The 16,902-nt window shown below is 42.9% G+C and overlaps 1 protein-coding gene across 2 annotated transcripts in view; it reads right to left on the bottom strand.

The window, feature by feature from the left end:
* Positions 1-16,902, bottom strand: part of lama5 (laminin, alpha 5) — a 322,226-nt gene that overhangs the window by 59,632 nt on the left and 245,692 nt on the right. For both annotated transcript variants that reach the window (XM_068048437.1, XM_068048438.1), the window contains exons 40-47: positions 16,280-16,363; positions 14,775-15,005; positions 13,107-13,220; positions 10,688-10,815; positions 10,463-10,543; positions 8,279-8,493; positions 4,909-5,009; positions 3,446-3,626 (exon numbers count right to left, since the gene is read on the bottom strand). In XM_068048437.1, the coding sequence (XP_067904538.1) occupies positions 3,446-3,626; positions 4,909-5,009; positions 8,279-8,493; positions 10,463-10,543; positions 10,688-10,815; positions 13,107-13,220; positions 14,775-15,005; positions 16,280-16,363 (1,135 nt within the window). The remainder of the gene's footprint in view (positions 1-3,445; positions 3,627-4,908; positions 5,010-8,278; positions 8,494-10,462; positions 10,544-10,687; positions 10,816-13,106; positions 13,221-14,774; positions 15,006-16,279; positions 16,364-16,902) is intronic.

The following is a 16,902-nucleotide window of genomic DNA, read 5'->3' as shown; positions in this document are numbered from 1 at the left end:
AGAAGCAACATTCATCATTGTTCTCCTTTTCCAGTTCTAATCTTCTCTACAAATTGGTAAGAAAAAGCTTTGAGATCTTACAGTCTGTTGTTCACGAAGCACTGTCATTGCTGACTGATTATGGAATAATGTGTTATTGTGCACAACACCTTGAGAAAGGATCTATTTCCTACAAAACAACAGGTGTCAATAGTATATATTCTGTTCTCCCATTGCCCCATCTTTTCACTAACTATTTTAAGAGACCTGAATCTTATATTCTGCACTTTCAGCAGACAAACAAAGCATAGCATCAGCTAAAATTGTACCTAACATATCAAACACTAAAGTATTCTGGGATTGAACAACATTTATCCATTTCAGTATTTCTAGCTACAGTACAAATCTACAAGCTATCTGTAAGTAGAACCCAAAAACTTTAATCATATGGGATTAAACCAAATCCTAATCCTACAATTACGGCATGTTACACATTTCCTTTAGCTTCGGAATGATATAATTAGCGATGACATCTGTCCCTTTACTTTTCAGAGAGTACAAAAGACAAAAAGGGCTGAAATTCCAATTTCCCACTCACCTGGTGGCAGTGGGGCAGAGCAGGTCTGTTGCTGCCCCAAGACCGAGGGGGCAGTGCCATTTCCATGCTTGTTACAGGTCATCAGTGTGTGTAAGAGTGCATCAGAAATGTGTGCCCTGAACCACCTGCTCGAGGGCAAAGGGGCCTTGAACATTTCTAGGCCTTTCTGGGGGCCTACTGGGACTCACACCCAGCTTTCAGCTGCTGAGAGTTCTGTTGAGACCTTTTAAGGGCAAAACGCAGGGAATTCCCAGGACAGACACACCCTCATGATGTAGGGGGATGGGCTGAATTACCTATGTATGAGAATGTCCAGTACCCACATACACCCCCATCCCCCACCCCAACCACTGAACATAAGAACACAAAAGAACTAGAAGCAGGAATAGTCAATCGGCCCTTCGAGCCTGCTCCGCCATTTAATAAGATCATGACTGATGTGATTGTGGCCTCTAAACCACTTTCTTGTACGCAACCCCCCCCCCCCCACCCCCCCCCCAATTACCCTTGACTCCCTTGTAGATCAAAAATCTGTCAAACTCAGCCTTGAAGATATTCAATGACCCAGCCTCCACTGCTCGCTGGGGAAGAGAATTCCAAAAACTAATGACCCTCTGAGAGGAGAGATTCCTCCTCTTCTCCATCTTAAATGGGAAACCTCTTATTTTTAAAACTGTGCCCCCTAGTTCTAAATTCCCCCATGAGGGGGAACATCCTTTCATCATCTACCCTGTCAGAATCTTCATGTTTCAATAAGATCACCTCTCATTCTTCTAAACTCCAATGAGTATCGCATTAACCTGCTCAACTTTTCCTCATTTGCATTTTTATCATTCGGGTAGATCCTGGATACAGCAATGGGATACCAGTTTATGCTCCTGATCTCTCCGAACTGACAGAAAACAGCAGAGTGTCAAATTGTGTTGCTTCAGCAACAAAAAAACAGGTTAAATTACAGAAGCAAAAAGGAACAGCAGATTAGATAGATTGCAGCATAGCGCTGAACATCACACCTCCGTTCCAAAACAATAAAGAATTATCTCCCTCTTTAAGCCCTTAACCCCTACAGCAAACTGGAGACTGAAGCAGTCACCAGCAATGTTCAAATTTATTCACAGGTTCTGGTAGTTACTGGGCTACAAAACTCAAATAAAATCAGCATTAAAGGTGCTTAGATTATGGTGCCACCTGAAGTGAATACCAATCTACACCGTGCATACTGAATCAATACGTAAATGAAGGATGGTAAATAAACCGAGGTGATAAACACCTGGTCTGCATCTAGTACACAGCTCGACTCTGGCAACATCTGACAATGGTGCATGAAAACATCAAGTGGAATTTTATGCCCTCCCCCACAGTGGGTTTGGAGGCAAGGAGAGCATAAAATCATGTGGGATGGTAAACCCTGCCACTATCCCGAGTCTGATGAAATTTAGTCCACCTTCCCACCCTGCAGCCAATTGTGGCCCTTAATTGGGTAACTAATCCCAATTAAAGGCCTCTTGCCACCGCAGTCACAATTACCTGTGCGGTGGGCATCCCTGTCGCCGCATGGGAAGCATGGCACGGAAAACCGTGTGGGCTGTTTCCAGGCTCTGGGGAGCAGTGGGTGGGGGGGTGGAAAGAGTTCCCTCATTCAAAAGCACTTGGTGCCTGAACGAGGGACTCGGCATCGGGACCTGGGGGGCCCACTGAGGGCCACCCCTCTCCACACCGTGACTCCCACCGCGCGAGACCCTTGCCTGACTCTAGCACCGCTCTTTGGGATCTATTTGCTGCAGCTACAACCGCAGCCTCGGCGGTGGCACTGCAGCTGCTGGCCTCTGATTGGCTGGCGGCTCTACAAGTCCAGTACTTCCGGTAACGGGGTCCTAAATCGTACAGAAGGCGCGCCACTGTCCAATTAAGAGCCTGATTGGCAGTAAATCCGGTGGGTCTTCCGGAAAAGAGCCGACATGAAGATCTTGGTGTCAGTTTGCTCCGACATCAAGACCCCTGCTGCCAGCATAAAATTCCACCCATCATCTAACACAATCACTTCAAAGGCACAGATCTTTCCCCAAAAATATGTATGCATATAAATAGATATAGAGATAAACTATTGTCCTTTCAAACGTTATACTATTTGATTAGCCATAGATAAAATGGCTGCCAAAGTCCCAATATAGGCAACATGATGTACACTGTACCAAAAGACACACACAAAGGCAGACTAACCCCTGATCAGCAAACAGTAACTGAACTATCTTCAATTCTGTGATTCTGTGAAATTGGTACAATTCTGGATCGAGCTGAAAGGCACTTAAAAATAATCTTATCATCTGAAACAGGACAGACGCTCTGGTTAATCACAATCCATTTATTTTAAATTAATTAATACTTCCACTAAAACAGAGAGGCAATATATTAATAATTCATTCAAGACCCTCATTGACAGCAATCACTACTCTCTACTTACACAAGCCTTACACACGAGACGGCAGTAATTGTTTCACTCCTGACTTGGGTGCAGGCTTAATACAGTGTTTAGAAATGAAGTTAGTGCAGAAAACCTGACTGAATCCTTTAATTTAAAATTAAGGAAAGTAGGCGAAGGTCCAAGGCCAATAGTTTAGGACACTGCCAAGAATGAAGTCAGTAGAAGAGTCGATAAGGTAAATCAAGCTTGGTTTGCAAGGTTGTAAGAAAAAACAAAAGCCAGAAGGAGGTGTTGAATGCCCCTGTTCTGGCAGAGAATGAGTGTAGTGTAGCAGTTACTCCTAGTTTAAAATCAATCTGATATGCAGCAATGCTGTGGATGCTAATTTCTCGTGTGAATGGAGGAAGTGTTGGATTTCCCCAATCTCCTTTGAGTATGCCACTTACTTCTGCAGCCACTTGAGCTGTAGCTCCAGTACCCCGGTGCACAGTGCTGGCACTGGAGTCCAATCACGCCAGGCAAGCATGGACACTGGCCATTTTGAGAGTCACAGATTTCGTTCTGAGAAGCAATGTCACAGGAGCACCTCTGGCAACCAGCACAGCTGTTGTATCCGTAATATCCAGCCTACACAGAGAGAAGAACGTGAGAAACAAGAACCCACCTCTCAGTTTATGGGTCTACATGCACAACTTTTGACAGGCAACTGTACCCACATGGCAGCTCCATGTCACACAGGAAGCAATTCTGAACAATCCAATCTCAGACTTTTCAGTAAGAAACCATTTAGCATGCAATGGCCACAAGGTGAATTCCTGGTCTTGGCAAAGTTTCCAGGAGGACCAACAACAACAACTTATATTTCTATAGTGCCTTTAACATAATAAACTGTCCCAAGGTGCTTCACATATGGGTTGTAAAACAAAATATGACACCAAGCCACATAATGAGATATTTGACTACCAAGCTTCAGTATGTTTTAAGGAGTGTCTTAAAGGAGGAAAGTGAGCTAAACAGATGGAGAGGTGTAGGGAGGGAATTCCAGAGCTTGGGGCCTAGGCAACTGAAGGCACGGCCACCAATGGTGGAGCGATTAAATCGGGGATGCACATGGGGCCAGAATTAGAGGAGCTCAGATATCACAGAGGGTTGTGGGGCTGGAGGAGATTACAGAGAGAGGGAGGGGTGAGGCCAGGAAGGGATTTGAAAACAGGGATGAGAATTTTAAAATCAAAGCGTTGCTTGACTGGGCAGCCAGACACCTCCCCTTCGGAAGGAAAATAATTGCAAGTCATTTAAGCACTGTCTGCCCAGTGATACCTTTCCCAAAGCTCTCCACCAACAAGGCTTTCCTTGTGTCATTTCTGGGTCTGTTGTAGACTAACTGATAAGAGACTGACTGCCATGATTTGTCAACAGCTCCAGTATCATCGCATCATGTGACTTCCAGGATGATAGGAGGTGAACTAGATGATTGTGGCCTTTTATCAACTAACAATTCCTATGTCGATACCAGGCCATAGATCCTTGGTTCCCTGGAGATTGGTTTGTGTCACAGGAACAGTAGAGAAAGCCTTTCACCCCCTCTAATTTTTCTTTGTTGCATGTGGCCGATTTGTTGCTCTGTGCAGTCCCTTTAAGACTGCTGTGTGGCTGTGCATGTGTGTTACTTAAAGGGAACATTGGTATGTCCGGCCTGTTAGTTGCACTGCACTGAATGTTCTGGATTGCCACGCAACGAAGCAGTTTAGAGGGAACATTGCCCTCCACCTTGCCCCCAAAACACATTGCACTTAACAAACTGGCAAACGCTTTGGATGCAATTTATTCAATGGGTTCAGTCAGAAATACTGACTAATAATAGTGAGGAATGCAACATCTAAACAGAGCTAATTAATGCTGCACTTACCTCACAGCGGTCACAGTGCGGTCCTGTCACACCAGGTTTACACTGACACGCACCAGAACTGTCATCACATGATGCTGTGCCACATGGTGAACAATTGCATGCTGGGAATTTATAAAATACAAGATCTCAATGAAAAGTTACTAATTTTTTATTACTATATCAAGACTTAATTATAAGTTATAACAAGGTATGAACTTAGATTTAAGATATTTTCATTCCAAAACAAATTATGTGAAACTGGCCCATGTAAAACTGATCCCTGATTGACAATAGATTAAAATTTGCTTTGTGCTCGCTGATTCAGTGGTAGCATGTTTGCCTCCAAGTTGGAAAGCTTTAGGTTCAAGTCACTCCAGGAGTTGAGCACATAATCCAGTCTGACACATTTAATGCTGTCTGCCCTCCCAGGTAGATATAAAAGATCAGGCCGGATTTTCAAAGGGCCACAGGGTTGGGACCCAGTGCAGGCACATTTGAAAATCGCGGTCCCAGAGGTCATCTCAGGATCCCGACGTCTCCAGGACAGTTTTTAATTTTCAAAGTGCTGGCGAGGGTGAGGGAACGGGGAACATACACGCTGCCAATTAAGCTCCTTTAGGATAAAAGCAAAATACTGCGGATGCTGGAAATCTGAAATAAAAACAAAAAGTGCTGGAACCACTCAGCAGGTCTGGCAGCATCTGTGGAGAGAGAAGCAGAGTTAACGTTTCGGGTCAGTGACCCTTCTTCGGAACTGACAAATATTAAAAATGTCACAGGTTATAAGCAAGTGAGGTGGGGGTGGGGCACGAGATAACAAAGGAGAAGGTGTAGATTGGACAAGGCCACATAGCTGACCAAAAGGTCATGGAGCTAAGGCAAACAATATGTTAATGGTGTGTTGAAAGACAAAGCATTAGTACAGAAAGGTGTTAACGGACTGAATATTGAACAGCAGCAAGTGCAAACCTGAAAAAGGTTCCTCCTTTAGGAACTTGATAAGGGGCTGGGGCATTCAGGAAGGCAATTATTCAATCAAATTTCAGAGATCCCGACCAGTCTGGTGCACGTTAGTGCATAGCTGTTAGGGTCACCATGGGGCAAAAGCAGGTTTGTTTCCATGTGTGTTGAGATTAAATTTGAAGGGCCAACTAAATGCTGTGTTGAACGCTGTACCTCCACTTGGCATCCATCATCATTACCAACCTGGTCCTTTCATGAGCTGCCTGCTGTCCTCAGCAAGGCAGTGGCAGCTCCAACATGGCTGACACCTGCCTTTGCTACTGGCACAGGCTCCTCTATTTGGATACCAAGCTCACCTCCTGCCCAATTAGGGCATAAATAATCAAAAATTGTGTCGCGAGTGTGACGCAGCTGAAGCACAGGGTGGGGACCCGGAATTCATCATCCTGATCCTACTTTGAAAATCTGGCCCATCCTATAGCAGTATCTGAAGAGGAGCAGGGGAGTTTGTCTAATGGCCTGGCCAACATTCATCCCTCAATCAACTAAAAACAGATTAAGTGATCATTTATGGGACTTTGCTATGCACAGACTGACTCCCATATTTGCCTACAAAACATCAAAGATGTCATTTCAAAAACAATTCATTGACAATGAAGTGCTTTGGAATATTCTGAGTAGATGAAAGGCACGATATAAATTGCAGTTCTTTTCCTTTCTTTTGGTCTATGCAAGAAAGAAAAGCAGAATATTGTTTTAATTATTGTACAAGTTGCAATCAATGAAAACTTGTTTCCTTATACTGCCTTCAACATAGGAAACAGTAAATATCCCAAGAAGCTTCAAAGGGGCATTAACAGAACAAAACTAGTGACATGGAGTGTGATATGGAGGGAAATGGAAATCTGATGCTACTCCCTACAAGGCTGTGAATGCTGGATCAATTTAAGTTTTCCTAGGCTGACTGTTGGGTAAAAGTATCAAAAGATATGGAGTAAAAGTAGCTAAATGGAATTGGAGTACAGATCAGCCATGATCTAGCTGAATGATGAAACAGACCCAAGGGGCTCAATGACCAACTCCTGTTCTTATTTCCCAATGATTGGCCAGTATGTTTTGGCAGCATGGCTGCATACCACTGGCTAAAAGTTCCAGACGGGAAATTCATCTATCTCCTGAAAATTACTGAAAATATAGTACAGCTCCTCAACAGAGTGATACATTGAAAGAATGGCTACAGTCAGGAAAAGAAAAATGAGCAAATAACATGAGCTCATCCAACTTGCTTCTCATGCACAAAACTGATACCAAACATCATTCTGGAGTGAATTACGGACACATGGCAGGAATCCCTCTTTGTATCAGCACACCCTCCACATATAACTCTGATGACATTTTTTGGAAACATGGTGTAGAATTAGAGGCAGGATGTATAAATTTTTTAATCCACATCAAATGGACAAAGGAGAGAGTACATTAGATTGAAAATAATACGTAAAGTTCAATACAAAAGTAAAAGGTCTTGCTAACCAATGATAACTTTCCAAAATAAGTTTGCATTGGCATGATTTATATCACATCACTTTGACTTGAAATTCAAAAACAGTCGCTGAGGGACTGAATACAATAAGGTGTGCAAGGTGATTATTTTTCAAAATTGACTTTGGATAGGTATTAGAAAGTTTTCTCAATTTAGTTAGGAATGAAAATTTGAAACTAGAGCTGCCAGAAAAGCTAGACCAAGCAAGAGGCAGATCCTTGGCTAGTAGCTCAAAAGGTGAGCTGCATGTTTGTGTGCTGCTTCACGTGTTCTTAGTTTGGGTCGAGGAACTACCAGGGCTACAGAATTAGAGCCCTACTTTCAGCATTACCAGTACTAAAGACAACACGTTCTAACATCAACTAACTGAGTAGATGTAAAAATTCAAGAAGCTCTGGCCAGGCTTCCTTTGTGCATATGTAACACAAATGCAAAGAAATAAGTTGCACACAGTCATAATTTTTCAAAGCAATCAGTTACACTTGGCACTGTGAGCCTATATGTGAGTTTATATTATTATCTTATGACGTTCAGGTTTGCAGTCTTAGGGATGAACTTTCCTCTGGGGCGGGATTTCCATTAGAGATGGGTTAGGGTGGGACCACCCTGACCCCATCCCATTTTCCTGGCTTGTGGCTCATTATGCAAGGCAGTCTCCTGGTGGGATCTCTGCCACACAGAGGGAGGCCGTCGGTTCTATTACAGATGTCGGGTTTTCTCTTTCTCTCTATAGAAAATGATTGTTTTAGATTGCACCAGGCCAATTCATCTTTCCTGACCGGACATTACTTGCAATTCAAAGAACTGCTGGTATATTCCTTTAATGTTAAAGAAAAGTATCTGGTCAAAAAGTTCAAATTCCACATGCAAATGTATTAGATAACTTACGTTCGCAATTCTTAGCTATCACCGCATCGCCGTAGAAACCTGATGCGCAGCGTTCACAATGAGGCCCAGCAGTGTTGTGCATGCATCCCAAACAAACCCCAGTCAGTGAATCGCAATTGCTGAACAGCATATTAGAATCCGTGTTGCTATTACAGTTGCATGGTTGACACTGGCTTCCCAAAACCATTGGGTTTCCATAGTAGCCTGGGGCACACCTTCACAAGAAAGGAGAAGGTCATTAATAGGCCTAATTGGCAAGATGAAAAATCACAACCATACTGCACAAGGTTTACTGACACAAGAGTAAAGTATTTGAGAATCTGGATACTGTTGTGTGGTTCAAAACATGCACCATCCTGCACATCAGTCTAAGGAAGACTTAGGACATATTAGTTTATTTCTCTGCACTGAGCCATTCCACTTGCTAACTTTGCTGTGTAAACTCAAAGTATAAAGATCAAGGACATTAGGAGCATCAACCTCCAGAGATGCAGACCATTCGCTATAGAAGCTGTGAAGCAACAACTCTGCAGCTTCAATGACAGTTCCGCAGCATCAAATACCTGATACCACTGGCTGCCTTTTTGTAATTATAGACATCTAATAGCTTGGATTTGCTCTGAATACAAATTCGAATCCTTGCGTTTTTTATTCACTCATCCAGCAGACTTCAAAATACAGACACTTTTAAATGTTGGAATGCTTTAAAAAACATAAATAGGCCAATTGGCCCATCAATCCCCCATTTAATAAGATTGTGGCTGAACTTCTACATCAATTTGACTTATCCCACCCTATCCCCATATCCCTCGATTCCCTTATTGTCCAAAAATCTATCGATTTGAATCTTGAATATACTCATAAACTGATCATCCACATCCTCTGGGGTAGAGAATTCCAATGGCTCACAACCATTTGAGTGAACAAATTTATCCTCATCGCAGTACTAAATGGCTGACCCCTTATCCTGAGGCAATGACCCCTGGTTCTAAACTCTCCAGCCAGGGGTAACAGCCTCTCAGCATTGACCCTGTCAAGCCCTCTAGAGAATTTTATGTTTCAGTAAGATCACCTCTTATTCTTCTATGCTCCAGAGAGTGTAGGCCCATTACAATCAACGTCTCCTCAAAGGACAGCCCTCTCATCCCAGGTATCAATCTAGTCAACCTTCACTGTACTGTCTCCAATGCAAGATTTTTTTTTAATTCTTTCATGGGATGTGGGTTTCGCTGGCAAGGCCAGCATTTGTTACCCATCCCTAACTGCACTTGAAAGAGTGGCTTGCTAGGCCATTTCAGAGGACAGTTAAAGAGTCAACCACATTGCTGGAGGTCTGGAGTCACATGTAGGCCAGACCAGGTAAGACAGCAGATTTCCTTCCCTAAAGGACATTAGTGAACCAGATGAGTTTTTGCAACAAAATAATAAAAGCAAAATACTGTACATGCTGAAAATCTGAAATAAAAACAGTAAGTGCATGGAAATACTCATCAGGTCAGGCAGCATCTGTGGAGAGAGAAGCAGAGTTAATGTTTCAGGTCTGTTACATTTCATCAGAACAGAGTTTTTACAACAATTGTGGCACCATTACAGAGACTAGCTTTCATGCCAGGTTTCTATTAATTAATTGAATTTTTTTATTAATTAACTAAATTTAAATTCCACCAGCTGCCATGGTGGGATTTGAGCCCACGTCCATAGGGCATTAACCTGGGCCTCTGGATTATTAGGCTAGTGACATTACCACTACACCACCATCTCCCCATCCTTCCTCAGGTACGGAGACCAAAACTGTACACAGTATGCCCAAAGTGGTCTCACAAAAGTCCTATATAATTGCAGCTAAAAATTACTCTATAAAGATCTACTTTTCTAGCTCATTATCCTCGCTTAACTTCCGAGTGTGTAGCTCTGCAGTCCCACAGTTTGCATTTACTGTCCAAATTGAAAACCGTGCCCTCTTCTATATGTTATTCTTAAATGAAAGTGGCCTGAATGCTATTCCCTACTATGTTGGAAGAGTCAGTTATTACAAATAATGGAAATATAAATGATAAGCACCATTTTAAGCAGAATTTTGAATTGCTGTTCAGATGAATCAGCTGTACTCTCTAACAGCCACCACCTCCATTACTTGATAAGCCATGCAGTATAATAATTCCCCAATTATACACAAACACTGACCTTTCACATTTTAAGCCAGCATAGCCAGGTTTACAAAGACACTGCATACGATCTCCATGGTTAAGACAATCGTTCGCAAAGCTAAAAAAGGGGTTAAAACAAGGAACATACGTTATTTAAATAAATACTTAATATAACTTCAAGAACAACTTGATTTCAAGATTTTTTCCACCCCCTCCCTCACTCCCCACCCCAGTTTTCTTCTTACGAACTGCAAATACGTACTTGTTAGAAGAAACATTGAGAGGGCACGGGCACTGAACACAAAGCGATGCTGCTCCAACAGTGGCATTTTCAACTAAGCCAGTCTTACAGCGCTCACAGTTATCTCCCTCAGTGTTATGCTGACAGTTCTGGGAAAAAGAGTTTTATATTTAAAATGTTATCGTTAACTTACTCTCAAAATGTCCTTGGGAATTCAAAGGATTTTAAAGGTTAAAGGTCCGATTCTCTGAACGTACACTACTGCTGAGGAACCTCATCTGTGGTGTTCCGATACATGCAGCTGGTCACGCATAGTGATAAAAGTGTTCCTTAAAAGTCTAATGAGCAGCCATTTATGATCATGAACAGGGCTGAGACCCACTTGTGGTAAACGGAACCAGTGGTGTCCCTACAGTAAGTGATTCTGCTGGATGGACACAGCAGAGTAAACAATAAACTTAGCATCTTGCCTCCCAATGTACCCCAGGCTGTTAAAAGAAGCAAGAGAGGAAACAGCGGAAGGTCTGGCCATCATTTTCCAGTCCTCACTGTATACAGGTGTGGTGCTGGAGGATTGGAGAACTGCTAACGTTGTACCTCTGTTTAAAAAGGGAGCAAGGGATAGACTGAATAATTACAGGCCAGTCAGTCAAACCTCAGTAGTGGGCAAATTATTGGAATCCATTCTGAGAGACAGGACAAACCATCACTTAGATAGGCACAGGCTAATGAAGGATAGTCAGCATGGATTTGTTGAGGGAAGATCTTGTTTGACCAACTTGATCGAACTTTTTGAAGAAGTGACAAGGAAGATAGATGAGGATATTGCAGTTGATGTGGTCTACATGGATTTTAACAAGGCTTTTGACAAGGTCCCACAAGGCATCCTTCATTCAATGATGAATGGAAACTTCAGTACCACCTGGATTATGAAGATTGAAAATCTTAGTATGGAAAAGCATGCAGATGCCTGAATCCTCAAAGCAAGCCCAGCAATTATATTTTACATTGAAATTTGTATTGTGTGATGTTGGTGATTTCAACACATTTATATTTCTATTTTAACAATTTCTTATTATAGTATAGCAAAATAGTGTTTTAATATCTGCAATCTATTTCTAACTGCAAGTGTTGATCTAATAGACACATTAATATAGTGTACAATACATTATCGTAAATAAATTTGGCAGTTTTAAGCCATTTCGCATATCATTCATTTGATTCCATATTCATAAAACATTAACACGTTTTGGGTTATATCTCATAATATGAATAAATGGCATGTCTCAATTTGTAGTAATCTTTCCTTCGATTTCCAACCTTCCAGACTCAACATTGTGTTCAACAATTTCAGATCTTACCACTTTTTTTTCCTTTTTTTTTCGACAGCATGTGCTGATAATGGTTCTGCTGCTGCCATTTACACCTCTTCTAGACCCATCTTTTGTTCCTTTACTTGTTCCATTACCACCTGTTTTTGTCTTGCATCATCATTCCTTTTGTCATTTAATCACACATGCCCTCCACGTAATCAAACACATCCCTTTTTGTTCTTTCCTCCCCTCCCACCTTTCCCTGTCCCTGTACTTGCTTAAAAAATTGATGCATCTCTAACTTTGACGAGAGGCCATGAACCAGAAATGTCAGGCAGGATTTTCCCGTGGGCTTCGGGACCCTGACGTGGCAACCAAATGGGGGCCCTGAGCTCGCCCATACCAGGAGCCAGACCTGCAGAGCTAATTCTCCACAGGCAGCCTCCTAACTGGCTTCTGAGTCTGAAGGTCCAATAGGAGGCTATCCAGCACTTGGCATTGGAAGCCCCATCGTTGGAGAAGGGCGCTGCTGAAGTATGCAGTTAGGCGCAAGGACCCTTCTATTCCTGTTCGGTGGTCACAAATTGGGGATATAAGAAGAGCTAAAAGGGTTAGTGCCATCAGGCAGGAGGGGGAAAGCCCCTCACAGTAATGAGCACTGCTGAGGTTGCAGCCATTTATTCGTTTGCCGCCTTCCCCATTGAATGGAGCCGTAAGTTCCAATGGCCCCCCGGACTGCCGTAAATAGGCCACCTCCATTAAGCTGGCAGCCTTTGCATGTGGAAGGGAGCCTCTCCGCTGCTGGAAAAATGCCAGCGAGCCCTCTAAATCGCCCCTAATTGGGGCCTTAAATATGCAAATTGGCATCCGTGGTGCAGACAGCCAATCCACTTCCCAAGCCATTCCTGGTGTGCCTCCACCCCACCTCCCCCAACCTCCAAACCCACCACCATGGGGCTGCGAAAATTCAGCTCATCAATTCTGTCTCTCTCTCCACAGTTGCTGCCTGACCTACTGAGTATTTCCAGCACTTTCTCTCTTTATTTCTTTTCAGAGGCAGATCATGGTTCAATATGATTTTGTAGGTTTGCAAAGTAATAAATGGGGTAATTACTTATAATACTTACAACACATATTCCAGATCCATCAAGGCACTGGTCTGAATGACCCTTGCAGTTGCAAGGCACACATTTACCCAGGAAAAGGCCCTTTGTATCTCGGTAATAACCTGGTGAACAGTCCTATTTGGATTATAATAAGAAAAAAAAATCATAGTCACATACTTGGACCACCATTTTATACATTCAAGTTTCAACATTAGCCACACTCCTGCAAATGGTCATGCAGTCAGTTCAAGACACTATTTGGGCTCTGGCACCTGATAACTCCCACCGAAACTGATGAGATTAAATGTTCCTCAACCATTTTTAACGGGCTTATGTACAATTTTTGTTACGTAAAGGTGTCAGGGATATGGAGTCAAGGCAGATAAATGGAGTTCAGGCACAGATCAGCTGTGATCGAACAGAATGATGGAGCAGGTTTGAGAGGCTGAATGGTCTTCTTCTGTTCCAATGTACATTTTGCAGCTTAAATCCAGTTCCTAGGCAAATGCAAGACAGCCCATAATTTGTGACTGATTGACAGAAAGGCCTTTAGGTGTGGTAAATGGAAATATTGCACTCGTTCTGATTTTGAGGCCAAGTACAGGAAGTTTTACTTTGCATTTGACATTTGCTCTCCCTGAATTACTTGATGCTGGCCTATCCAATTTGTTCGCCTGGTGTGGAGCTTCAGGCACTTGGGATTGGATGGCCCCACAAGATGATCTGTTCATTAAAACAAATAGGTAAAAAACCAGCCAGGCCCACTGACTTTCACAGCCAGTGCAAACTCCGTGTTCTGGGTGTGGAAATCCATAAAATCACTTTTAGGCCCCAAAGATGGACAATTGTTCCATTCTCTGGCACTGATATCCCTCACTTGATAATCATGAAATTGACTTCTCTTCCCTATTTTTTTAAAGACTAATGGGGTGCTCATTAAAATTCCACATATCTCAAATAAAGCTAATTTATGGTGAATCACCTGGTTATTTAACCATGCAGTGACCAATGGCATTAATGAAATATTTAAATAAAATATCAAAAGAGCCAGGCTCAGATGGTCAGCACTGAAGGGAACAGAACACAAAGTAACACTGATAATGGTAACAAGGTTCAAAAGGCTTCGAAAGGGGCATAGAAGCAACATATTAATAAATTATTATCAAATCAATGCCATTAGCAAATAAATGGGACAAAGCTACTATCTTGGTATATGAGACAAGTTTGTAAAGACGGGTGTACAGCACAAACTGCTAAGAATCTTACAGCTTAGATGGTGGCCATTCAGTCAAACATGCCTGTGTTGGCTCTTTGAAAGAACCTTTCAATTAGTCCCACTCCTCTGCACTTTCCCCAGAGCCCTGCACATTTATCCATAGCAAGATGTCAAAAAATGACACATTTGGAAGAAAACACTTGGAATGTGTGTGTGTATGTGTGTGTGTCTCTCTCACTCCTGCTGGTGTACCTTGACCTGTTCTTTGTACTATCATCGGCTTCATAATCCTCAAGATGAACTGCAGGATTTTTTTAAAAAGTTCCGGATTTGGAGAGTTCTTCTATGTAACCCAAGTTCATAACTGATAACTGCAATTTTAATCGGGTTGATGCCTGTAACTGACCAATGCAACCAACAGCAAAGAATAAACACCTCAGTAAAGAGACATCAAAAGAAAGAACCTCACATACCTGACAAGAATCCCCTACATAATTAGCTGGACAGAGACAGATTTCCACGTTGCTGGCTGCACTCCCATCTCCAGAGCCAGTTGCTTGCTCAAGTATCACATTCCGCAGTGCAACAAGCTTGGCCAATTGAGAGTGAAGGGCTCGGATTTGTAGGCCATCCAGGTTGGCCAACACCATCATCATTTCTTCTCTAGACACAGGGTTATGTGTTTGCGCATGCCTGAAGTTACTCTATGCAAAAAGAAACACATTCTATACATTAGCAGATGTGCCTGTACTGGAATTACACGACACCAAATCCAGTCACTGGATTGAGAGACTATGGGTTGGATTTTACCAGCCCTCTGGAGACAGGCTGGGAGGTGGGAGGCTTTGTAAAATGGTGGCGGAAGGTGTCGGGAGGGGAGCCTGAAACGTTCCCACTGCCACAGGATATTCTTGGGGCATGAACGTCCACTGACTGGAGGCGGATGGTTAATTAAAACAATTAATTGGACAATTAATGGCCACTTCCTGCCCCCGCCGGCATTTTACCACAATGGGACGGGCCCCTGCGGTGTGGGGAGACAGTCAGGTCAACTGTGGCGGCCTCCCAGTGGGTTCCTGGCCGTTGGGGCGGGGGCTTCCTTTATGGCTGCTCCATGGCTCATTGCGGGGTCTCTGGGGGCAATAGCTGCACCCGTTGCTTTGAAGTGACAGTTGCAGGGTTCACCCCTCCGATCGCCGAGCCCTGCCTAACTGGCCCCGGCACATTAGAAAACAAATTCCTACCTGGATTTGGAGGGCACCTCAACATGGAGATGCCTTCTTCTTGCAGCCACAACAGCGGCCATTTCCTCTGATTGATTGCCACCGGTAAAATGCCACCCAGGGTCTCGCAGTCTGCCTGCGCAGGCTCTGGACCCACTTTTTGTTCGCAGCAGTGGGAGTTCCGACCTTCTGGAAAAATTCCAGCCTGGGCTGCTGTTTTGTGCCATTTTGTTTTTCTGTGTCTAAGCAACCCTTTGTTAATCCGAGCACTGCATTAACCCAGAAGTTGCTTCTTGGACCATGGCTCCGCTCTTCTACAAATGACAAAAATTCTCAAAATGTGCATTTACACTGCACAAACTTTCACTGCCTGGGTCAATGCAGAATCAATGCTCAGTTTGACTCCTCCGTAAAGTGGAGCGAGACTCCTCTCTTCCAGTAATCTCACTCCACTTCACTCTGGAGTTAAGAACGAATCTATCTCTGGATTTAGAGCACACTATGTGAAGCAAACCCATTGCAATTTGTAATGTAAAAGCACTCTTGGCCTTTTTGCCTCCAAAAATTAAATGAACTGTAATTGTTAAAATCTTGTACAATTCGATGGGTAATGTAGATTTATACCGCGATACTTATGTCACATATACATATCTGTGACAACACATACACATATAAACAGCACCACACTTTGCAACTTCAATAGACTTCACTTGAGAATTTATAAAAAGCAAACAACAAAGTAATTGATCTCAAACCTCCACCAGTTGAAGTTGGCTCTCGTGCAGTTGTCCAGGTGCTGGGTAATCCTTTGCTACAAACATAATGGTCATTTGGTTTCCCTGGTGAATAAGGAGGAATTAAAAAATATTAAAACATGCCCTACAGAAAGAAACTACTCACCTGTGACAGGAGGGAAGATGATTCAGAATAAAACACATTTAGAAATCTTAAGAACTCATTTGTGGGAGTGGTGTACAGGCCCTCTAACAATAACCACACAGTAGGACGGGGGATAAAGGAAGAAATAATGGGAGCTTGTCAGAAAGGTACGGCGATAATCATGGGGGATTTTAATCTATATATGGACTGGAAAAATCAGATGGGCAAAGGTAGCCTAGAGGAGGAGTTCATAGGAAGTTTTCAGGATAGTTTCTTAGAACAGCATGTTCTGGAGCCAACCAGAGAGCAGGCTATACTAGACATTGCACTATGGTGCAATGAGATAAGATTAATTAATGACCTCATAGTGAAGGCACCCCTCGGCAGCAGCAATCATAATATGATTGAATTTTACATTCAGTTTGAGGGAGAGGAGCGGGTCTAAGACTAGTATTTTAAACTTAAACAAAGGCAATTATGAGGGCATGAAACCTTCGCG

This window comes from Heterodontus francisci, chromosome 16 (assembly GCF_036365525.1).
Source record: "Heterodontus francisci isolate sHetFra1 chromosome 16, sHetFra1.hap1, whole genome shotgun sequence".
Lineage (NCBI taxonomy): Eukaryota > Metazoa > Chordata > Chondrichthyes > Heterodontiformes > Heterodontidae > Heterodontus > Heterodontus francisci.
The sequence above is the reverse complement of the archived record's forward strand: the minus strand, read 5'-3'. Positions and strand labels throughout refer to the sequence as shown.